The sequence below is a fragment of the Cucurbita maxima genome, unplaced genomic scaffold (genome assembly GCF_002738345.1).
Source record: "Cucurbita maxima cultivar Rimu unplaced genomic scaffold, Cmax_1.0 Cma_Scf00008, whole genome shotgun sequence".
Taxonomy (NCBI): Eukaryota; Viridiplantae; Streptophyta; class Magnoliopsida; order Cucurbitales; family Cucurbitaceae; genus Cucurbita; species Cucurbita maxima.
The window spans coordinates 946980-968974 of record NW_019272024.1 but is presented as its reverse complement, the minus strand read 5'-3'; the positions used below and the strand labels follow the sequence as shown (position 1 = coordinate 968974).

Sequence of the window (21995 nt, the reverse complement as noted above, 5' to 3'; positions counted from 1 at the left end):
AATAATATTCACAAACATTTATTTATTCGAAACATTATTTCATGTTTTTTCTTGGATAGATCACCAAGGGAATCTTTACACTATTAAATTATATATTCCCTCACCATTTGTTTCGAAATTATAAAAAAAATAAAATTATACATTTAATTTAAGAAAATTCTACATTTCACTGTTGTAATTAGATTTTTTTAAAAAAAAAAATTCTAATAAATAAATTAATATGGCAGAAATAGGAAAAAAAAAACAAAAATATTTCTGTTTAATTCCTTTATATTTTAAACCTCAATAAAAAAAAAATTCAAAATGTTTTTAAACATCATAATGTCTAATAAATTTCTGAAATTAAAAAATGTTCGTAAATTTATAATTTATATAAAAAAATTTAATATATTAAAAGATGTATTCGACACGTTAAAAGTTTAAGTACCAAATAGACATAACGGAGGAGAATATGACAGTAAGCTCATCATTGTCCTTTGATATAATTGAGCAAAGAGACATTCTCGCTTGTTGAAATGGAATTCGGAAGTCTCTGCACAAACATAGCCGTCAATCACCCACAGCCATCACATGGCTCACATCTGTCTTTTCTGCAATTTTCTCTGCCAACTGAAAAGCCCCATAATGCAATCATAATAATAATATTAACCTTATTCTTCTCTTGATCCAATGCTCTTCTCTTTTCCAAAGCCATCAAACTCTTCCCTTTTGGTTTCTAAGCTTCCAAGAACCACAGTTTTCCATCCAAACAAGATGACCCAGTTCCTCAATCTTGCTCTTGGAGTGGTTTTTGTTCTGGGTTTGGCTGTTGTTCTTCTCATCTTCTTGAACAGAAGGGGAAAGGGGAAGAACGGCGATGGATTCAATGACTTAGAGAGGAACCAGCAGAGTGTGAAAGGGGCGGAGGAGCGTGAAGACTTGCTGACATTTCAAGGTGGGCAGGACCTTACCATTTTGGATATCTTGGAAGCTCCTGGGGAAGTCATTGGCAAAGCCAACCATGGAACTCTGTATAAGGCTTATTTGCAAGGTAGCAGCACGGTGCGGCTGCTCAGGTTTCTGAGGCCTGTTTGCACTGCTGGGCATGATGATTTTGTCAGTGAAATTGAGTTTTTGGGTTCCATAAGACACCCAAATTTGGTGCCTCTTTTGGGGTTCTATTCAGGTCCAAGAACAGAGAAGCTTCTCATTCATCCATTCTACAGGCGAGGAAATCTAGCTCAGTTCATCAGAGGTAAGCTAATATGTTTCTCTCGATCCAATCAATAAGGATAGAATCTTGTTAAACTAACACATGAAGCTGAAACAAAGTGTGCTAATTTGGCAGATGGGAATGGTGACTCGCACCGATGGGGAGTAATAAACAAGATCTCGGTCGGTATAGCAAAAGGGTTGGATCATCTCCACACTGGCTTGCAAAAGCCAACAATCCATGGGAATCTACAGTCGAAAAACATTCTTTTGGATCGGAACTATGAACCGTATGTCTCAGATTTCGGTCTACATCTACTGTTGAATTCCTCTTCTGCTCAAGAGGTACTTGAAGGTTTAGCAGCTAATGGCTACAAAGCTCCTGAGGTGATCAAGATGAAGGATGCAACAGAGGAGACTGATGTTTATAGTTATGGGGTGATCTTACTCGAGCTACTTTCGGGGAAGGAACCGGTTAACGAAAAGCCAGCTTTCGATGAGGATTTTTACTTGCCTAACTTTATGAGAAATGCAGTTCTTGGACATAGAATTGCAGATCTGTTCCATCCAGAAATACTTCTATATAGCAGCATTGACGGAAACAATGTTACTGAAGAAAAGATTCTCAAATTCTTTCAGCTTGCAATGGCGTGTTGTTCGCCTTCGCCTGCTCTTAGGCCTAGTATGAAGCAAGTGCTTCAAAAGCTCAATGAAATCAGAACGTAATCGGGAGTGTGGAGCATGCTTAACCATGGAAGGCGGTCATAGGGGGGTTGTTTTAGAACACATTGGTATCAGTATAAGTCTTGAGAGGGCATTGATTCTGCTGTACATATGTGGAATACTATTGGATCTAAGGGGCAAAGTTTTGGCATCTAAGGGCTAAAGAAGGTGTAACATTATGGGATTTTTGAAGAAAACTTTGTTATAAGATCCATGAATGAAGCTAAGTAGTTCTTTACTGAGTGTTTTACATGAATAGCTTTCTGGTTTTTAGAACAAAGATTCAATAAAACATAACTTTCTAACATGTTTTTGACATTAGTTTAAGCTGTTCTTCTTCCCAAGATCTTGGATTTATGAACAGTTTCTCTAAAACCTATCCTTAAAAGCAATTTTTTTAAACAAAAGCAAAAGGCTATTTTTCAGAACAACTCATAAACAAGTTTGGAATTTGAGATTCTACCTTCTGTCAGATATTCTTTAAGAGAGAGCTGAAGCCCACCGCTAGCAAATAGCTTTCCTTTTCGGGCTTTCTCTTAAGGTTTTTAAAACGTGTCTGTTAGATAGAAGTTTTCATACCCTTATAAAAATGCTTTGTTCCCCTCTCCAATCGACATGGGATCTCACTATCCACCCTCGAGGCTCAACAACCTCGCTGACACTCGTTCCTCTCTCCAATCAATGTGGGATCTCACAATTCACTCCCATTCAGGACCCAACATCCTCGTTAGCACTCAATCATCTCTCCAATTGATGTAGGATCTCACCATCCACCCATTTCGAGGCTCAACGTCCTTGCTAGCACACCGCGTTTTAAAAGAATATTTCCGCATAAGAAGTTACATCATGCATACAGTAGAGACTTTAGGTTAGTAGAAAACTAGGGTCGTTACAAAAAATGAATGATTGACGAACCATATAGCCATTCTAAGTTTCAGTAGCTTCTGATAGTTAAGGGTAATATTCTGCAGACCTCCATAAGTGAGTTCATTTTACTAGGTGTTCTAGACTGCTATACCAAAAAAGAACCGCTACAAATGGATAACAGATCTATCTTTTGTTCGTTCATGTTCTTCTTTCCCTATTTGCAACAGTAATATACTGAAATAATTTCACTTTTGGTTCAAATAAAAGATGGGAAATCAGATACCCACAAAAGTATTCCCCTCCCTACTTCTTTCTATACTGATCTGATTCTTTCCCTACAAAAATGGCTATTAAATTTGCCACTTTGGTCAGACAGCCATGTGATTTCTTCATCTTTCTACAACTAAGGGCCCTCAAGCTAACAATAGCAGAGGAATGTGGCACATGCTTCTTCCACAGCTCTTATCCATCCAACATTGATATTTTAGATCCATTAGATACTCATCTTGACCTTTGTCCTTCAGTTTTTGGTTCAGATTTCAATAGTGATTGTAAAGAGTAATGAATATTGTTAATGTATAATATTCACTCATATATTCTTGTGTGATATCTCACATTGGTTGGGGAGGAGAACGAAACACCCTCTATAAGGGTGTGGATATCTTTCCCTAGTATACGCATTTTAAAGTCTTGAGAGGAAGCTCGAAAGGGAAAGCCCAAAGAGGACAATATCTGCTAATGGTGGGCTTGGACCGTTACAATGGTATTAGAGCCAGACATCAGGCGATGTGCCAGCGAGGAGGTTGTTCCCCAAAGGGGGGTAGAGACAAGACAGTGTGCCCAGTAAGGACATTAGGCCCTAAAGGGAGGTGGATTTGATGGGGGGTCCCACATCGATTGGAGAAAGGAACGAGTGCCAACGAGAACGCTGGACCCTGAAGGGAGGTGGATTGTGATATCCCACATTGGTTGGGGAGAAGAACGAAACACCCTTTATAAGGGTGTGGATACCTTTTCCTAACAAACGCGTCTTAAAGCCTTAAGGGGAAGCCTGAAAGGGAAAGCCCAAAGAGAACAACATCTGCTAACGGTGGGCTTGGGCCGTTACACCTTGTCTATAAGAAGCTAGAAGTAGATAAAAGTTTTAAACTCTTCTCATTATGCATATCAGATAGACATATTTCATTACAAACCATGGATTCTAAACTTCTCCATGTTCTTAAAGATGTTTCATAAAACCATGTTATGGTTTACTTGACAATTAGCTTTGGAAAGCTAGAAGATAATAATATTCTATATAATGTGGTTCGAGAAAGACTTAGCTATCAAGACGATAACTTCTGCCACTGAAAGAAGGCTGATTAGAACCTTGCTGTGGTGGTGGTGGTGGTGGTGGTGGAGAGGGAGAAGAGCGTCTTCGTGTTTGTGTTCGTTCCCGGGTGTTCGTTTGAGAAGAATTAAGACGGTAACTTCTTCCTCGAAAAGCAGTGCCAGCAGAAGGGTCACGTTGTACTGGAGAGTTGAATTGTGTCCCTTCACCCCAGTATGCTACTAGCTTGTGACTGGAAGGCCATTAAGGTTTCACAGAAGAATTAATGCAGTTCCCTGCTTCCCATTCCCATGCTTAGAAATTTATTAGCTTCATTTCAATACTTGAAGATTAAATTTCCTTATTTGCATATACTGTACTAACAACACAAAAAACAATGACATGTGTAACAACCCAAGCCCACCGCTAGCAGATATTGACCGTTTTGGCCCGTTACGTATCGCCATTAACCTCACTGTTTTAAAACGTGTGTGTTAGGGAGAGATTTCCACACCCTTATAAGAAATGTTTTGTTCCTCTCTCCGACCAATGTGAGATCTCACAATCTACTTCCCTTGGGGGCCTAACATCCTCCAGCACAAGCCCAAACCCACCGCTAGCAAATATTGTCCGCTTTTGCCCGTTACATATCGTCGTCAGCCTCACTATTTTAAAACGCGTTAGGGAGAGATTTCCACATGCTTATAAGGAATGTTTCGTTCCTTTCTCTAACCGATATGAGATCTCATAATCCACTCCCTTGAGGCCTAGAGTCCTCGTTGGCACACAAGCCTGAAAGGGAAAGCCCAAAGAAGACAATATTTGCTAGCGGTAGGCTTGAGCCGTTATAAATGGTATCAGAGGTAGACACAGAGCAATGTGCCAGTGAGGAGGCTAGGCCCCGACGGGTGGTTGACAAGAGGCGGTGTGCCAGCAAAGACGTTGGGCCCGAAGGGGGGTGGATTGGGGGGTCCCACATCAATTGGAGGAGGGAATAAGTGCCAGTGAAGACATTGAGCCCTAAAGGTGGGTGGATTGTGAGATCCCACATTGGTTGGGGAGAAGAACGAAACATTTTTTATAAGAGTGTGGAAACCTCTTCCTAACAGACGAGTTTTAAAACATTGAGGGGAAGTCCAAAGAGGACAACCTCTGCTAGCGGTGGGCTTGGGCCGTTACAATATATATATGTGTGCGCGCGCGTGTATGCATATGAATGTACATATTAATGTATGTAGGATACATCCAAAAAGGGGTTTTGAGGTTGAATTTCCCACCAGCAAGAGGATGTAGAACAGTCAAAAAATAATAAAGATGCCCTGCCACCATTCCCAAAATGTCTGGCATCAAGGGATCACCAAAGATTAGATCTAAAGCCAGCATTGCCCAAGGAAGATAGAATCCCTGTGGAATATCAATATTACCAATGAGAATGAAAAAATCCCAAATTCGGAATCATCCATTAGCTGCATAAGTTGGCGTACTTAGAGCCTGATTGGCGTACTTAGAGCCTGATTGGAATGACTTTTCAAGTACTTCAAAACATTGAAAAACATTCTAATATAGGAAACGAGACAATCAAATCCTAATTAAAGAGATTTTCAGACGAACTTCATGCTTTCAAATGTGTTACTAACCTTCAACGAAACGACGCCGTAGATGTTGATACGAGCATTTGGGAACTCACGACCCCAAATGTAGACAATCATGAAAACCAAAGAACTTCCCATGAATGGAGTCCAACAATATGGAATGGCTGCCATCATCTGAGGGTTAAAAAAATTTATAACCAATTAGTGATAGCAGATATCATCATTTGATGGCTTATGGAAGTACCAAATATTAGGATTTTTGAGCTTAGTACTCAAAATGTTCAAGAACTGTCAAAATCATAGCTAATTTTCTCATTGTTCTTGTTAATGAAATTTAAGAACACAAATATTCTATGATGCAGACAACAATTTGCACAAAATCCAAATCAAACTCACCAGAAGTGAAAGAGCTCCAAAAATCAACATCCACACATAGTCTGCAGTCCTTTTATCAAAGGGACCTCTCTCCAATGATACACCATATTTTGCTCTGTGAAGTTCAAATTGCATAGTTATTATACAAATATCATACAAATTCTATTGTTTTTAGTTTTAGAACATGTTCGAGAGTGATTTTGAAAAGGTTAAAATCACAAAATCCTCTCAAACATGTTTTTAATCATTCAAAATCAATTTACAAAAATGATTTTAACTATTTCAAAATCATTCTCAAACATACTCTAAAGATGAACCCTTCGAAAATGGTATGGTTTTTACATGATTATCAGACGAAAAGCAAACGGAAACGAAAACGGGCCGAGGAAGAAGAAGTTGGTAATGAGCCTCCAAACCTGTTCACGAACGAAGCAATTACGGCAAAAACATATTGAAGAAAACAAAATCTGGCAACTGTGAATCAACAAAATTGTATTACCTGAAACTTTTTAATTACAAGACTGTAGATCAGAGCTATGTTGTCACTGTCATAAAGCTGGAGATAGTAAGCAGCAGTGGTCATCAAACAGCTCACCCCATACACCTTGCTCACAGGTGGGAGTGAGTGATAATATCTAAACAAGTTCAACAAGACAATAATGATACTCATTACACAACAGATTGATATACATCAAACTAACCAAGAACACAAAATGGGAGTTCATCAAATCCTCATAATTCTGGAAAAAAAAATCAAAATTCAAGAAAAGATCAAGAGGGATTTGAGAGATTACTGTAAAGGGGTAGACATTCGCAAGAACTGTGGAACTTCGGAGCAGGACGGGAAGGTTGAAGCTACTGATGAACATGGATTTGTGCTTATAGAGCATTAAAGAAGTTGAAGGGAAGACTTCGGAAGTCGTCTCAGAGGGAGACGGGGGGCAAACCATGTGGACTTTGAAAACTTCTGAATCATTACGCTTGGAAGTAAACCAACGCCTTTGAAGGATGAAGGGTTTGGAAAAATTCATCCATTATATGATGGGTCTGAATAATCAACGCAATGATACTGACTTAGTTCCTTTTTCTTCCACTTCTATATATATAATTAATTTGTTCTTGAACGAGTAATGGTCTATTCAATATCATTAATTGCTACAAGTGGTCTTGGGGACATTGACTTGGATTAGATTAATTCATTTTAAATAGAAAATCCAACTCGAGAACATTAATTTATTTGTATGAAAAAACCCATATCACAGATTGACGGTATTTTTATTTGTATCACTGTCAGCCTCAAAGTTTTAAAAAGCGTCTACGGGAGAAAGTTTTCCAATCAATGTGGGACCTTATAATCTACTCCACTTAGGAGCCCAACGTTCTTATTTGCACACTGCTCAGTGTCTAGCTATGATACCATTTGTAACCGTCCAAGTCCACCCGTAATAAATATTGTTTGCTTTAGTCTGTCACGTGTTAGTCTCACGGTTTTAGAACGCGTTTACTAGGGAGAGATTTCTACACTCGAATACATTTGTTTTCTTCTTCAATCGATGTGGGAGCTCACATTGTCAACTTGAGCGGTAAAAATTGAAATAAATTGAAATAAATGCTTGAGTGCTCATCTTCCTATCAATTTTCCACATGAACGGTCAGCGATCGTTACAGCAAAGTAATGTCTCAATATCAACTTCAACACTATTGCTTATGACTTATGAGCCAACACAATACTTACAGTGCTCATGTTTCATTCATAAGACTCATCATCATAGGCACCTCAATGTTGAAAGAAAAGAGAATTGCAGCATCAGGGAAGTACCGTGAAAACCTCGGCATGATGCATTTCTGGGCTTCGGACCGAGTACTTGAATGTCCATCCATGGCAAGCACCAGCATGAGTACCATTTTTGTTAACAGCAAAAATAGCTCCAATGAAGTCAGGGAACTTCCTTGCAATCCTTGATATTGCATCTTTCGCAGCGTCCTTTGGATCCATCCCCAGTCGCATACTCTCGACGACTTGATAGCTGTAATCAAGCAGAAGTATTTTCGAGATTCAACCAAAATGGGACGATTCGACAGATAGAAAGTGAAGAATTATTGAACAAGCAAATAGACACGGATCAATCTGTTCGTTGCATGGAACAAATCAAAGCTTATGCGTTGAGTTTCAGAGAGTAGAGTTGCATAATAATGGCTAGAAATGGTTTGTTTACCACGGGAGGAAACGCATCATGATGTCGCCATCCCCGGTTGCTCCACATGCACCAATATCACTATCTGCATATGCTGAAGATCCTGCTATAGGTCCATCGCCCACCCTGCATCAAAGAAAGTTGATTCAGAGAGGCGTGATCCGAAAAGCTTCAGCGATGAAGGGAATAACAAAAGAAAATGACTGAGATTTGATCATCTCAGTAGATGTGAGATCTCATATCGGTTGGAGAGGAACGAAACACTCTTTGTAAGAACGTGGAAACCTTTCCCTAGCAGACGCGTTTTAAAAACCTTGAGGGGAATTCCAAAAGGAAGAGTCCAAAGAGGACAATATCTGCTAGCTGTGCACTTGGGCTGTCACAAATGATATCAAAGCCAGATATCGGGCGATGTGCCAGAGCCCCGAAGGGGTTGAACACGAGGCGGTGTGCCAGCAAGGACGTTGAGCCCCGAAGGGAATTGGGGGTCCTACATCGATTGAAGAAGGGAGAGTGCTAGCAAGGACACTGGACCCCGAAGGAGGGGAGTGGATTATGAGACCCCACATCGGTTGGGGAGGAGAACGAAACACCCTTTACAAGGGTGTGGAAACCTCTCCCAAGCTGATGCGTTTTAAAAACTTTGAAGCAAAGCTCAAAAAGGACAATATCTGCTAGCGGTAATAGAGCGGAATAAAGAGTAGGCGACTAATAGAACTTACCTGCCTGGGATCTTGAAGGTGGCTCCATTAGTGGATGTTCCAACAGCAATGTGCCCAAACTATTTCAAGAAACAAATCTTTAATATGAATACAATGACAAGAGAGAATTAACTTCACTTCTCAACTTACCTTATCGATTACTGCCATCGATATGGTATCGTGACTGTGAAGACCAAAATGATTCGACCTTAATCCAACAGTTCTCATTGGATCATCTCCTGAACATGTTGTCTCAGCAACAACCATAAGGTCATTAGAGTAGTAAGGGCCACAGCTATTGACAGGCACAACATTTTTCCAAAAATTAGGTTGGCAATTGTTCTCTTTCCATTTGTTCCACTTTTCGATCGACTCCGACGAGCTAAGATCTTCGGGTCCGGGAAGGCCCATTGAAATGGAGAAAGCAGAGGCCTTCTCTCCAACAAGTAAAGTGTGTTGGGTATGTCTCATCACTAATCTTGCAGCTTTTATACCATCTTTGATATACCTCATGGCGGCTACAGCTCCAACTTCCATAGTCACCTATGCATATCCTTAGTGAAATATAAAGTAAATCCTTATTCTGATGCACAAAGATGAGCAACAGGAAGTGAATATCCAGAGAAGGCTTACCCCATCCATAACCATGGCATCAATGGTTGTTTCTCCATTTTCATCCGGACTTCCACCTGGTCCAACTATTCATAAAAAGTTACATTAAACTAGGTACTATAAAATAAATCTCTCATTCCACTTTCAAGCGAATTTTTATGAAAACAATCTTGAGGTGAAATGAGGATTGAAATACATAAAAGTATCCATACTTTTGTCATGCAAACATTCCTGCAGAAGGTGATGTTAGGAATCACGAACCTCCACAATAATATAATATTGTCCACTTTGAGTATTAACTCTCGTGTCTTTGCTTTTGGTTTCCTCCAAAAGGCTTCAGGTCAATAGAGATGTATTCCTTACTTATAAACCTATGATCAACCCCTTAATTAGCTGATGTGGGACTCCTCTTCCAACAATCCTCCCCTCGAACAAAGTACATCATAGAGCCTCTCTTGAGGCCTATGGAGCCCTCGAACAACCTCCCCTTAAACGAGGCTCGACTCCTTCTCTAGAGCCTCGAACAAAGTACATCCTTTGTTCGACACTTGAGTCACTTTTGACTACACTTTCAAGGGTCCCAACTTCTTTGTTCGACATTTGAAGATTCTATTGACATGGCTAAGTTGGGCATGACTCTGATACCATGTTAGGAATCACGAACCTCCATAATGGTATGATATTGTCCACTTTGAGTATTAGCTCTCATGACGTTACTTTTGATTTCCCCAAAAGACCTCGTACCAATGAAGATGTATTTCTTACTTATAAACTCATGATCAACCCGTTAATTAGCCGATGTAGAACTTCTATCCCAACAATCCTCAACAGGTGACGTTATCATCAACGTCAGAAAGCAACCTCAACTTCAAAAACCAGATAGCATCACTGTTCAGAATTTTTGGCAAATCCATATTGTTCATCTAAAGAAAGCACCCAGTGAACTGCTCAACAATTTTTTTTCACAGAAGATAGAACAAGACACAATAGCTAAGCCATAGAAATGAATGAGCCAATAAACTACACATTGAGAACAAATATTTAGACCCACATCAAATTAAAGTGCCCACCTGTGCCATCACATCTCAGTTCTTCACAGGCGGAACATCCATCTACAACAGCATCAACTGCTGAGGAGCCATTATTAACAGCACTCCACGCCCTTTCAACAGCCTCCAAAAAGGGCCATGTGCTTACAACCAAAGGGTACGAGCCTGACTCTCCAGCTACACGCCCAGTAACCTAATAACTCAAAAATCGATACAAACTTTACCAAGATAATGGAAAATGTAACATTTCAGTGAAGAAAATAAGCAAGCGAAACCCTGTAACCAAGAATTTATAGAAGAGGGGAAGAACTTAAACGAACATCGGAGATGGGAAAACTCTCCGATCAATGGTATAGATAACTGATCTGCATTCAACCCAAAAACCCATAACAGCTAGAACGGAAAATTGAAGAATCGGGCTACAACATTTCGGTAAGTGAAGAAATGGGTGCTTCTCAAATTCTATTTTAGATTTTAAGCTGCTTCGAGAACTAAACACAGAAAATTGAAAATGGCATTGAACAGAGAAAGGCGGTGCTGGGTCGTGATATCAAGTACCTGGAAGAGCAAGACAAGAAGCAAGGCGGAAGCTCGAAACCGATTATTGGAATCATGGGCATAGAGTTCCATGTAGAGAAGCCGCTCCTTAGTGGTGGGAATCTACTGGAGAAACAAAAATTACATAAATTGGCTCCAACAAGATTAAGTTTTTGTTATTAGAGTGGTAAGCCGTCAGCTTACAGGTTCAAATCTCTAATATTGTATTGAATTCAATAAAAAAAAAATTATATTATTTATTATTAAATGAATGATTAATAATTAATTCGTAATAAGTAAAAAATTCGGTTGATTAATCTCTAACATCCATAGGAAAAAATATTTTGGGGATTTTTTTTTATATTCTCTTCTTTTTTTTTTTTTTCCTTTTGATGCTAGTGTTGATGAGATCGTCACAAATAAAGAGAAGGATTTTTCTTTCATATTTACTTCACATGTAATGAAATTTTAATCAAATTTTATAAATATTTAAAGGTGATTTTGGGTTTTATTCCTAAAAAAAATTAGTTTTTCTTGATTGATTAATAGCACAAAATAAAATAAAAATAAAACTTATCAAAATTCTCTTGACATTCTAATAACATTGATTTATAAGTTATTTAAAAAAAAATCAAAACTACTTTGAATAATATTATTTCATAATATTTTTTTGTCCTCTAATTTTGAAAAAAGGGATTTTTTATTAGAACTTTTTTTTTCTCTCTCTCTTTCTAAAGCCAATAACTCAAGAGGGCGAGGTTGTGGATTTTGCCACTAACCGTCAAAACCGCTACTCATGTAAAGTGGGAAGAAACAAAATCCAGTGTTCGCTAGCGCACATAACTCATCAACTCTTTTACTTCCAATGTAACTAAGAAATGAACCACAATAATATCTCATCCATTGATCAAAATCTAACGGTTAACCTTCTCACACTTTCATGGAGCCGACAACAGAGAAGCATAAGCAAAAATTAAAAAAGTTCAAAACATTCTCACACCCCTATTTGACGCTGCCCTTCACTTTGAAGAAGACAGTGAAAACAGAGTTGCAGAGAAGAGAGGGATTGTTCAAAAATGGAAAGGCAAAATGGAGTGAACATGAAGAAAGGGCCATGGACTGCTGAAGAAGATGAGATTCTGGTCAACTATGTCAATAAGTTTGGCCCAAGAGACTGGAGCTCCCTTCGATCCAAAGGACTTCTTCCCAGAACTGGGAAATCTTGCCGTCTCCGTTGGGTTAATAGACTTCAACCCAACTTGAAGACGTAAGTTATGGAATTTGAATTTGAGTTTCTTCAGTTTTCTGTTTCTGGACAGATTCTAATGAGTTTGATATCATCATATTTGTTGACTATGGCTTTTGGGGTTCTATCTCTATGAAGTTGTGATGTTTCCTACAACCAACATGTAAAGAATATGCATATTTGTGCAGGGGATGCAAGTTTTCAGCAGAGGAAGAGAGGGTCGTGATTGAATTACAGGCACAATTCGGGAACAAATGGGCGAAAATTGCAACGTATTTGGAGGGAAGAACAGACAATGATGTGAAGAATTTCTGGAGTACAAGGAGGAAGAGATTAGAAAGGATTTTGCAGATCCCACCACAGAAATCTCAGAAAAACAAACAGAGGAGTTTGGAACCTCAAGGACTCTATGAATTGCCTGCTTTAGAGGTAACAGTTTTCCATTCGAGTTAGATGGAACATAATGGATTTCTCAAGTTAATAGTTACCAATCTACAACTTTTTGATCTTGTAGATGTCTAACCTTGGTCAGTAATGAAGATTGGACTGTTGTTTTAGGTAACTTTTGGTAGTATGGCTGATGTAATTGCAGGTTCCTAGCTCCAGCTCCTCTCAGCTGGATGAACAATCATCAACCTGGAAGGATCATTTGGAGAATGCTTTCCAATTAGGAAACTCAGAGATGCATAAAACAACATCGCTATCAGTACAGTCAAATATGCTTACTATGGAAAATGAAAATCAAGTATTTGGAACCCCCTCCACTCACATGCTAGCAGCACCCTTTGACCCTTTTTCTCATTGTTGCATCTCCCAATTCACACATTCCTCGCAAGAGATCGGAATGTTCCCAGACTGCCACGGACTGGCTCCAAACCACGCTCCTTTCAATTTGCAAGACGTGTTTGAGCCAGGCGAGCCTTCGGAAACAAACAGTTCCCTGAAGTTCATAAGCAGTTCAATGCCTAAAGAACAAGAGATGAAGGCAGAAAGTAATTTAGAAGTTAAGAATGAAAACTCTTACCATGCAACTGCAGATGATTGCTTTGATGATTTCACAGCTGATTTATTTGATTTCTTTGATCAACCTCCTCCTTCATTGAACTAGAAATTTAATCATGATACACCACTGTACCTGAAACATTGACAACTAAACTCCACTAGCTCATGAAGCAATACATCCATGTCTAAGTTTATTAGCTTACTATTCGCTTTGGTGGGTCTTGTCCCTTTGTGTTACTTATTTCCCGCATACTATTATTGGAGTAACTGGACTAAGGGTTCTAAATCAGCACAAGCATGGGAAGTTCAACAACTTATTCATATAAAACAAAGCCAACCTAAGAAAGACTTCGAAACAATAGTGACAGGAATCAGCATCAGTATGATTCATTGATGATAATTGATGCTCAACCACACTCAAAATCACTTTATCATCTCACATCATAATGGGTATACTTTGACTTGGACGATAGTCCAAACTCTGCTATAGAATATCTGGACTGGAAAAGAAGGAAACCACTCCTATTTTTGCTATCTTCTAAACGTTGATGCTAATGTCTATCTTCCTTATCAACGTTCTTCATCAAACTAAAAATAGACTAATGTTATAATGAGGTGTATATATTGTTTTTGAGATAAGAATGCATATGGTTAGATAAGACCAGGATCTACTTACAGTTTCTTTGGCATCCCAAAGAAATATTATGCTGTGCAGTAAGAAATTCCTATACAAGTTTGAGTGTTCAACGTAGTCAAGGGCCTCTTCCATTGGTCACAATCAGAGAAACCCGATCTTATGCGAAGAAGAAAGAAGTAATGTCAATTCTTCACTTGTAAGTAGAATTGTTATTCACACGCTCAATATAATAGCAGTTTTAGTTGTATGTACAACTGAAATATCTACTTCAGATCAGTAGATTGAAACCCATGAAAATCCGGGTAGGTTATTACAATAAACCTTGAAAACATTGACCAAAGCATCCTAAATGTGCTCTATTCTGTGCATCGCACTGTAGTTTCTTTCACTGTTCTAACTGCTCGCGTCCAATTAAATGTCAAGTTTAACTTACCTACCTGGTCAAACAAACTATGAAAACTACTCTCAGATGTAAATCTGCCTCAAAGAGATAGACTTGTATCAGAATTCATCCAAGAATAATTGGCGCCTGAGGAAATAAGTGCTGCTGATTTATCTCCAAATTGTTTCATTAGCATCAGTAAAAACTTCATTATGATGATCTATGAGGCACTGAATGACCTCGATGGCACTGAAGTCAACTGACACGGCATCATCCAAAGGAATGTGAGAGGAAGCATCTGTGTCATCACTCTCTTCTGCAGCACAAAAACAAAATAGTGAGAATTGTCCTAAGGGACCATCATTCTATTCCGGCAAGAAAATTTGTTTGCTAATTATACTCAAAACAAATTAAACTAACTAAAACTATTTTCCTTGTTAACAATATATGTGTTGAGTTCTCAAAATTTTGTAACAGAAGATTAAGAGCTATGTGGTTCAGAATGTCCCTACTCACTTCTTAAACTGATGCAGCCAACAGATTCGCTTGCTAGAGTTGCTCAAAGAGACCTTTATTCTATATATGAAACATGCTGGTTACAAAGAAAGGGACAAATTCTTTATAAGAGCTTCTAATTAACCACAAAGTACTAAAACGGTGCACTGACTAACTAAAGGCCCATGTACAATAAACTATTCAAAAGTCCTAAAGTGCAGAGCAGAGTCGAGATTGGAATTTGCCCAACCTCACTATGTTATTACCTTCCACATTCCCTCAGTTGTATCAAACAACAATCATAATAAATTTTTATTTACAAGGTAGAATTATTTGCATACAAAGGTGATAGGTCCTTTGAAACACTTAAAATTATCTATTCAAGAGTAAATGAAAAATATATCCTTCTTGTTCAAATCCTTGCGAATGGAATGTTCATTCCAAAAGAGGAAAAGATCGAGGATCCTTTTCCAATGATGTGAACTAAAATGAAGTACATAGCAAGAAAGCAATCAAACAGCAAGGATTGACCCAGTTACCTGAAAGCACGTCCCATGCACTGTAAGTAGGCGGTGTATTATTTAAGGACTTTGCAGAAGAACTTTTAGAATGATAATCCCAAAATTCCCGATAGAACTCTGGGCACTTGTCGTTTTGCCACATTATTATAGGAGTCATCTCCATAGCAAGGCTACGAGCATCCATCTATTGAACGAACACAAAAATTACCAACACAACTAAGAACATATTTAAGGACATAAGACGATTAACCACATCAAAAGTTAGGCAAAGGAAGGTGTCAAATTTTCAGGGCAGAAAAAATGGCAATTACACGTCAGAAAGAAGTTAGCATTAGCTAAAAGCTTATATATCATCTAAAAGGAAGTATATTGCGGATTACAATTTAAATGTCATGGGCAACACATGCTCCAGAAACTTATTCATAAATCCTTGAAGAGACATGCATAAATAGTCCCACAGAGAATAATAGCCAAAACTCCTAAAACATCAAAGACGTGTATGACATTATATAATCCTTATCACAAGAAATGTTATGGAAAAAAGGCTCTAGAACAGAAATCTTGGCTAGCGCCAAAAATTTTGTAATCCTGAAGGTTGCTTCTTACAATTTGAAATAGAGGCTCCTGACATCATCAGCTTCCATAATTATAGAGGTTGAAATGTTGCAAATAACAAGCAATTCTTGTGAAATATATGAAATTTGCAGCCTTGCATGAAAATTTTTCTATCTAAAATCTACGTAGTGCTTAGATACTGAGTAGCATATCAAACAGTAGTAAAATTAGTTCTAGACAACCTCTGATAAATGTACTTCCGAGCAAGCAGCATTATTTCACTAAGTGACTTTTTCTAGATACTAAGTTCATAATAAAGCAGAGACCATCATATCCACTTCGTTAAAAAAAACTGAGAAATTTGTCCTTACAGGCCGACTTAAACTTGTAAATAAACTAATACAAACAAGAATGCACTCATAGGTATGCATCCCATGAGAGAGAGCCCATGCCTTGACGAGAACCAGTAAACATAATATGTTCTTACATGTCAACTCAAACTCATAAAAAGTCCTACATAAACAAGAGTGCACATAGGAAAGCACGAACATGTGTATGTGTATGCGTGTGAGAGAGAGATACACTACTCAAAACTCATAAATGAACCTACATAAACAAGAGTGCACAAACAGGCATGCATGCACAGAGAGAGAGAGAGAGAGAGAGAGAGAGTCCCTGCCTTATTGAGCAGTGCTTTTTGGCTAATGCGGAGAAATAGTGCAGTAGTAAACTCCAAGGTCATGTAGTTCACGTTGGGAAGTTTTTTTAAAATGTTTCGCAGGGCATTTAAGTTTGTATGTGCACCTCTGATCTCATTGTAAAGCTCAAATGTGACTAGTGGCTCAGGAAGACTGGCCAGGTAACATTTAGCTAGAGCTGCTACATCAACTGGATTTGTACCCTCAGGTAAGGGGGCATTGGGATCTGACAAATGTATATATTCAACACACATTTTGAAGTTAAATCACTAAAGACCAAACTTAATCATACAACTATTTCCGTTACCTTGATTATACATTGATACCAACCGCTGAAGAACCCTTTCATCTCCGTCAGATTTGAACAAGCATGGTGAGTTTAGCCCTAGAAGTGAAAACAAAGGGAAAGCCAATGCAGCCGTTGAATGGAATTTTAGTTGCATGCAAAAAATTACATGTAGGGAAGTAATTTTGAAATTCAGTACCTGACAAGACGAGATAATCGGCACACCTAACCAAAATATGTGGAATGACCCTGCTTGACTGTTGTTTTTGTACGGTTACCTCAATTGGAACTCCAAATACTACAGTCACATAATAAAAAGAAAATAAACATAATAATACAGACCCAAGCAAGAAGATTTTGCAGAGAGATCAGACATGTAAATACTCAATTAACATTAAATAAACTAAATGGGCAAACTTCAGAAACTTACGATCAGTACTGGCAACCCCCTGAAAAATGGTAAACAAACAGGAGTTAAAAGTCGGGTATAATATATAAAGTGAGGGGAACTGTATAGGAGGACTATTACCTTCTGCCATCTCTCAAGATCTGTCAAAATTGTCTTGCTCTTTTGAGCAGTTTTTTTTGCAACCTAAAACACATACACTCGTTGGATATGAAAGGAAATTACACACTAAGTAATATACAAAAAGGAATAGAAACTTTTCGCCAATATTACCTCTTCAACTTTAACTTTCCCCACGACAACCTTGTCCTTTGTCTCCGACACGCCTTTTCTGAGGAATGTGCCAGTAGTAGCAGCAGCACATATTAGACGTTCTTGCACAGCATGCCTTGTAGCTGGCTGCTGAATGAGTGCCCATCGACTCTTAAACAAAGAACCAACCCGTTCAGCAACATCAGCAGCATTTCCTTTTGCATCCTTCGCAACTCCCCCAACAAAAGTTCCAGCTGATTGTCCAGCTTCTTTCAGCTTTACTCCTACAATGTATCATTATTAGATATAACATGTGAAACTTAGAACTGCAAGAGGTCAAACAACAAAAACTTCTCTTTTATGTACTGAAATAAGTACCTGATGAAGAAAAAAAACCACTAGCCTTCTCCTGCCACTGAGAAGAATTAACAGAAGGCATTGAACCAACAATAAAACCAGAATCGTCTTAAAGATGTGTATGATTAAGCCTGTTACAGAACAATGCCCATCAAAGTCCAAAAAAGAAAGATCAGCTCGCAAGTAATAGTATCAAATGATGTATTAAGTCAAATATAAACCAGTATAAGTTCACCTAGACTTTCAATCGACCCATACTATTACTTACAATTATTTAACTCAGTTCAATAGAAACTCCGATTGAGTGGAAAACACAAGCTAGTCATATCAATTTCTGGTAAAAATCAGAGAGAAACCTAATTTAGTCATCCGCCAACGTTTCATTTATGTGCTCATCTCAGTAGCAAACAAGCCCGTCATATCAATTTCAGTGGAAAACACAATTCAACCATAACCATAAGAACGGACTACCCCATAGGATCATTCATATATGATCACAAATTGAACATGAAGTCAAATTCTTCTAAATTTCCTACCAGCAGAAAACAAAAGAAACAAAAATCAGAGAGTAGCAGAATAACCAGAGATAACATCAAGACAATCCCACGAGCTCTGGAAAAGAAAACTAACGACAATCAATCACAGTTGTTTATATTGATCAAACATGACGAAATTTCTACCTGTAAAGAATTCTGGCTCGCAGTCGTAATCGAATACCAACAAAGCAGAAAACACCTAGAATCGCACGAGAATTTTCTCGAGAAACCCGAAGATGAAAATCGCACAAGAAACCTCCGATTCCGAAAAGGCAAAAAGAAGCGCGCTAAGCCTGCAGAAGCTGAAGAAAAGAATGTCTCTCCCAAAACTTCTTTTATATATATAATTAAATTTAATAAAATAAAATTCAAAGTCCTCAGCTAGCAAATTTAAAATAACTAATCGGACGGCTCTGATGGGTTGCTGTTGCAAACAAAAAAAACAATTGCACTTTAAACAAATAGAAATTTGCCACGTGGGACACTTTAACAATTTCAGGATCACTCAATAAACAGTTGCCGAGTTGGGTTTTCTAATTTCACCATTGCAAAATAATAAACTACCCGATAAATAGTTATTTGTAAAACCAATTTATAATTGATTTTTAAATTTGTTTTTCAACTACAAAACTGCTCATTTTATATTTTCCATTTTTAATATATTAATTTGAGTACCTTAAAATAAGACGAACATATCTAACATATATTTATTTTTCTTAAAATTAGAGTTGTTGTACCAAAAATAATTAAAAAGAATCATAAATAAATAAATAAATTGGAGTAAGTGAAAATTTATATAAAAAATAAATTTTATAAAGTTGCAATGTATATTTAATTTTTGTGAGCCCGTAATTATAAGATAAATTATTCGACGGGATTATCTTAAAAAATCGTTTAGTCATTTATTCTTATAAATATTAATAAATTAGGTTGAAATATGAGCAAATCCAATGGTTGGAGTTTACTGTTCTTATTAAATTTTGAATTCAACCAAATCATAAATTTTTTTTAGTTTAATTGGTTGTAACGGTTGGAATCATTTATTCAAATTTATATTTTTAATTAAAGTAAAATATTAGCTCGTATACATTTATTTATTTATTTTTAAATATTTAATTAAAACTCGAATTTATTCTATATATTAAAATAAAATAGTTTATAGGATTAGTCTAAGAATAAATCATTATAAAATAAAATATATTATATATAGTCGGTAATGACTTCAATATTTTTTATTTTTTTTTTTAGTATTTGGTTAATAGTATATTTAGTATATTTTATTTTATTTTCTAAATTTTGATGGGTAGATATTATATTTGATTTAGTTTATATATTATATTTGATTTAGTTTATAATTTGTATTATATTTAAACGTATTTTTAGGATTTTCGATCCATTTATATCCAATAATCTAACGGTATAAAATAAGTTCAGGAGTGAAAACCCCCCATTTTCCTCTCCTCCTCATCTTCCCCAACAACTCTCTTCCAAAACCAGTGCTGTCTCCATACCAGCTCCACCTTCTCAATCGGCAAATTCTTAGTCTCCGGCAGAAAACAGTACACAAAAACAGTCATTACCACCACCCACCCTCCAAAGAAGAAGAAAATCCCTGCTTTCAAGTGGCACAACATTGCCAAGAAAGTCTGAGCAATAATGAATGTAAACACAAAGTTGATTGCCACTGTGATACTCTGCCCCGCCGACCTGATCTCCAATGGAAATATCTCGCTCGGCACAAGCCACCCCAACGGCCCCCAAGACCACCCAAATCCCGCCACATACACACAAATCAGCACCAAAAGCACAAAGCTGTAGCCTTTACTCACACTCCCTTGGTCGCCCAACAGCGCCGCAAGCAACGCACCAACAATGATCTGTGACACAAACATTTGCACACCGCCTGCTATGAACAGAGCCCTCCGCCCCAATTTGTCCACTACCAGCATGGATATGAAGGTAGTGACTAACCCCACAGCGCCCGTCATGATTGCGGAGAACAACGACGCGCTTTCCCCCAACCCAATTGTCCTGAACAGAACTGGCGCGTAGAAGGCGATTACGTTGATTCCAGTGACCTGTTGGAAGAAGGGTATGGCAATTGCCATCACTAATTGCGGCCTGTACTTTCTTCTCATGATGTTCTTTAATGGGTTGTCGATGGATTTCGCAATTTCGCTGGCTTTGATCAGGTCGGCGAGCTCGGATTGGACATTAGAAGTGCCTCGGATTCGTTGGAGCATTTCGTCGACCAGTTGGTGGGGCTTGCCAAGCTGAAGGAGACTGTTGGGGGTTTCGGGGAGGAAAAGGGCACCGAGGGTCAAGATTGAAGCAGGGAAAGCGGCCATGGAGAGGGAGATTCGCCAGCCATAGCCGGCTTTGATCTTATGGGTGCCGAAATTGATTAAATTGGCTGTTAGAGCTCCGATCCCGATGCTGAGTTGGAAGCCATTGTTGATTGCTCCTCTGTACTTTGATGGTGCCATTTCAGAGAGGTATAATGGCACAGCCTGCAAATGAAACCAAATTTAGGGCTTCAAAGTCCACCGAAATTATAATTTAAAAGTTTAAATAGATACCTGATTTGCAAAACCAACTCCGACTCCGAGTAGTACACGACCAAATATGAGCATATTAATGTTGGTAGCGGCGCCACCGAGGGCGGAGCCGGCAATGAAAACGAGGCCGGAGAAGATAATGGAAGGCTTACGGCCAAAAGATTTGGTGACAGAAGCAGCAAAGAAGGAAGCCACAAGGCCGGCTAAGTATAAGGAAGATGTGAAGGATGTTAAAAGTTGGCTGTCAAATTTGCAATAGTTGCTTATATCTTTGTCTTCCTTCATCTTCCTATCCACTTCTGGGAAGAATTTCATCAAAAATGCCTCCATTGATGTCACTCCACCTGTATATATAAATTATAATTATCATTTATTTCGATTTCAAGAACATATTTCAAGTAACAATACATTTATAAAGAAGGGTTTTGTTTTTTTTTAATTTTATTATCATTGTTATATCTCGATCTCGGTGTCGATTGAAGAGCATAACTAATGTGTAGAAACTCTTCCTGAAAGACAAGTCTTAAAAGAAATTTCATTGAGAGAGTCCAAAAAAGACAATATTTACTATAGATGAACTTAAACGGTTACCATTGATACAAGAGCCAAACATTATTCTGTTACCGTTAGTATCATAACTATAAGGATGTGAAAACTATGAGGTGAACTTAAACGGTTACAATTGACACAAGAGTCAAACATTAGACTATTACAATTAATATCATAACTATAAAGATGTGAAAACTATAGACATCATACTGTTACAAATGGTATTAGAACAATTCTTTCCTATAATATCATATAAAATATTAAAAAAAATTAAAATTTAAAATTTAAGAAATGGTAAAGAATCTTTTGAAGATCTATAAAATATTAAAATTTAACAAAAAAAAAAAAAAAAAAAAAAAAAAAA

The 21995-nt window shown here is 37.8% G+C and overlaps 6 protein-coding genes across 7 annotated transcripts in view; 2 read left to right on the top strand and 4 right to left on the bottom strand.

Moving 5' to 3' along the window:
• The first annotated feature begins 544 nt into the window (after window positions 1-544).
• LOC111483478 (putative kinase-like protein TMKL1) lies at window positions 545-2221 on the top strand. The gene is made up of 2 exons (XM_023129713.1): window positions 545-1234; window positions 1328-2221. The coding sequence occupies exons 1-2, from the start codon at window positions 670-672 to the stop codon at window positions 1915-1917; spliced, it is 1155 nt and encodes a 384-aa protein (XP_022985481.1). The 5' UTR covers window positions 545-669; the 3' UTR covers window positions 1918-2221.
• Window positions 2222-3913: 1692 nt separating this feature from the next.
• On the bottom strand, window positions 3914-7097 carry LOC111483491 (derlin-1.1-like). Its single transcript, XM_023129731.1, has 7 exons — window positions 6852-7097; window positions 6557-6692; window positions 6400-6473; window positions 6079-6172; window positions 5728-5856; window positions 5334-5494; window positions 3914-4343 (listed from the first exon to the last, which is right to left on the bottom strand). The coding sequence occupies exons 1-7, from the start codon at window positions 6866-6868 to the stop codon at window positions 4100-4102; spliced, it is 855 nt and encodes a 284-aa protein (XP_022985499.1). The 5' UTR covers window positions 6869-7097; the 3' UTR covers window positions 3914-4099.
• A 560-nt stretch (window positions 7098-7657) lies between these two features.
• On the bottom strand, window positions 7658-11347 carry LOC111483481 (probable isoaspartyl peptidase/L-asparaginase 3). The gene is made up of 7 exons (XM_023129721.1): window positions 11173-11347; window positions 10636-10807; window positions 9587-9651; window positions 9104-9496; window positions 8975-9033; window positions 8274-8378; window positions 7658-8084 (listed from the first exon to the last, which is right to left on the bottom strand). Exons 1-7 carry the CDS (start codon window positions 11242-11244, stop codon window positions 7865-7867), a joined length of 1086 nt encoding a protein of 361 aa, XP_022985489.1. The 5' UTR covers window positions 11245-11347; the 3' UTR covers window positions 7658-7864.
• A 904-nt stretch (window positions 11348-12251) lies between these two features.
• Window positions 12252-13505, top strand: LOC111483190 (transcription factor DUO1-like). Its single transcript, XM_023129342.1, has 3 exons — window positions 12252-12418; window positions 12586-12826; window positions 12990-13505. Exons 1-3 carry the CDS (start codon window positions 12252-12254, stop codon window positions 13503-13505), a joined length of 924 nt encoding a protein of 307 aa, XP_022985110.1.
• A 708-nt stretch (window positions 13506-14213) lies between these two features.
• LOC111483479 (uncharacterized Rho GTPase-activating protein At5g61530) lies at window positions 14214-18851 on the bottom strand. Of its 2 annotated transcripts, XM_023129716.1 has the most exons (11): window positions 18669-18850; window positions 18257-18322; window positions 18010-18119; window positions 17653-17915; window positions 17503-17565; window positions 17404-17422; window positions 17173-17271; window positions 16995-17072; window positions 16669-16913; window positions 15453-15618; window positions 14214-14734 (listed from the first exon to the last, which is right to left on the bottom strand). In XM_023129716.1, exons 3-11 carry the CDS (start codon window positions 18068-18070, stop codon window positions 14589-14591), a joined length of 1140 nt encoding a protein of 379 aa, XP_022985484.1. In that variant the 5' UTR covers window positions 18071-18119; window positions 18257-18322; window positions 18669-18850; the 3' UTR covers window positions 14214-14588. The 2 variants fall into 2 exon arrangements, with proteins under 2 accessions (XP_022985484.1, XP_022985483.1); XM_023129715.1 differs by lacking the exon at window positions 18257-18322 and having other exon boundaries at window positions 18669-18851.
• A 1011-nt stretch (window positions 18852-19862) lies between these two features.
• LOC111483476 (hexose carrier protein HEX6-like) overlaps window positions 19863-21995 on the bottom strand; it is a 2770-nt gene continuing 637 nt past the window's right edge. The window contains exons 2-3 of the mRNA XM_023129711.1: window positions 21104-21426; window positions 19863-21034 (exon numbers count right to left, since the gene is read on the bottom strand). Of these exons, the coding sequence (XP_022985479.1) occupies window positions 19955-21034; window positions 21104-21426 (1403 nt within the window). The 3' untranslated portion in view covers window positions 19863-19954. The remainder of the gene's footprint in view (window positions 21035-21103; window positions 21427-21995) is intronic.

Coding starts and splice junctions, on each gene's coding strand:
- LOC111483478 (XM_023129713.1), top strand. CDS start 670: ATGCTCTTCTCTTTTCCAAAGCCATCAAACTCTTCCCTTTTGGTTTCT. Junction 1,235..1,327: donor TCTAGCTCAGTTCATCAGAG/GTAAGCTAATAT, acceptor CTAATTTGGCAG/ATGGGAATGGTGACTCGCAC.
- LOC111483491 (XM_023129731.1), bottom strand. Junction 6,173..6,399: donor GCTTTTCGTCTGATAATCAT/GTAAAAACCATA, acceptor TGAACTTCACAG/AGCAAAATATGGTGTATCAT. Junction 4,344..5,333: donor CTCAAAACCCCTTTTTGGAT/GTATCCTACATA, acceptor ATGGCCTTCCAG/TCACAAGCTAGTAGCATACT.
- LOC111483481 (XM_023129721.1), bottom strand. CDS start 11,244: ATGGAACTCTATGCCCATGATTCCAATAATCGGTTTCGAGCTTCCGCC. Junction 10,808..11,172: donor TTCTTGTCTTGCTCTTCCAG/GTACTTGATATC, acceptor TTGAGTTATTAG/GTTACTGGGCGTGTAGCTGG. Junction 9,034..9,103: donor CGATGGCAGTAATCGATAAG/GTAAGTTGAGAA, acceptor TTCTTGAAATAG/TTTGGGCACATTGCTGTTGG.
- LOC111483190 (XM_023129342.1), top strand. CDS start 12,252: ATGAAGAAAGGGCCATGGACTGCTGAAGAAGATGAGATTCTGGTCAAC. Junction 12,419..12,585: donor CTTCAACCCAACTTGAAGAC/GTAAGTTATGGA, acceptor ATATTTGTGCAG/GGGATGCAAGTTTTCAGCAG. Junction 12,827..12,989: donor ATGAATTGCCTGCTTTAGAG/GTAACAGTTTTC, acceptor ATGTAATTGCAG/GTTCCTAGCTCCAGCTCCTC.
- LOC111483479 (XM_023129715.1), bottom strand. CDS start 18,070: ATGCCTTCTGTTAATTCTTCTCAGTGGCAGGAGAAGGCTAGTGGTTTT. Junction 17,916..18,009: donor TGGTTTTTTTTCTTCATCAG/GTACTTATTTCA, acceptor GATACATTGTAG/GAGTAAAGCTGAAAGAAGCT. Junction 17,073..17,172: donor CGATTATCTCGTCTTGTCAG/GTACTGAATTTC, acceptor TTTCACTTCTAG/GGCTAAACTCACCATGCTTG.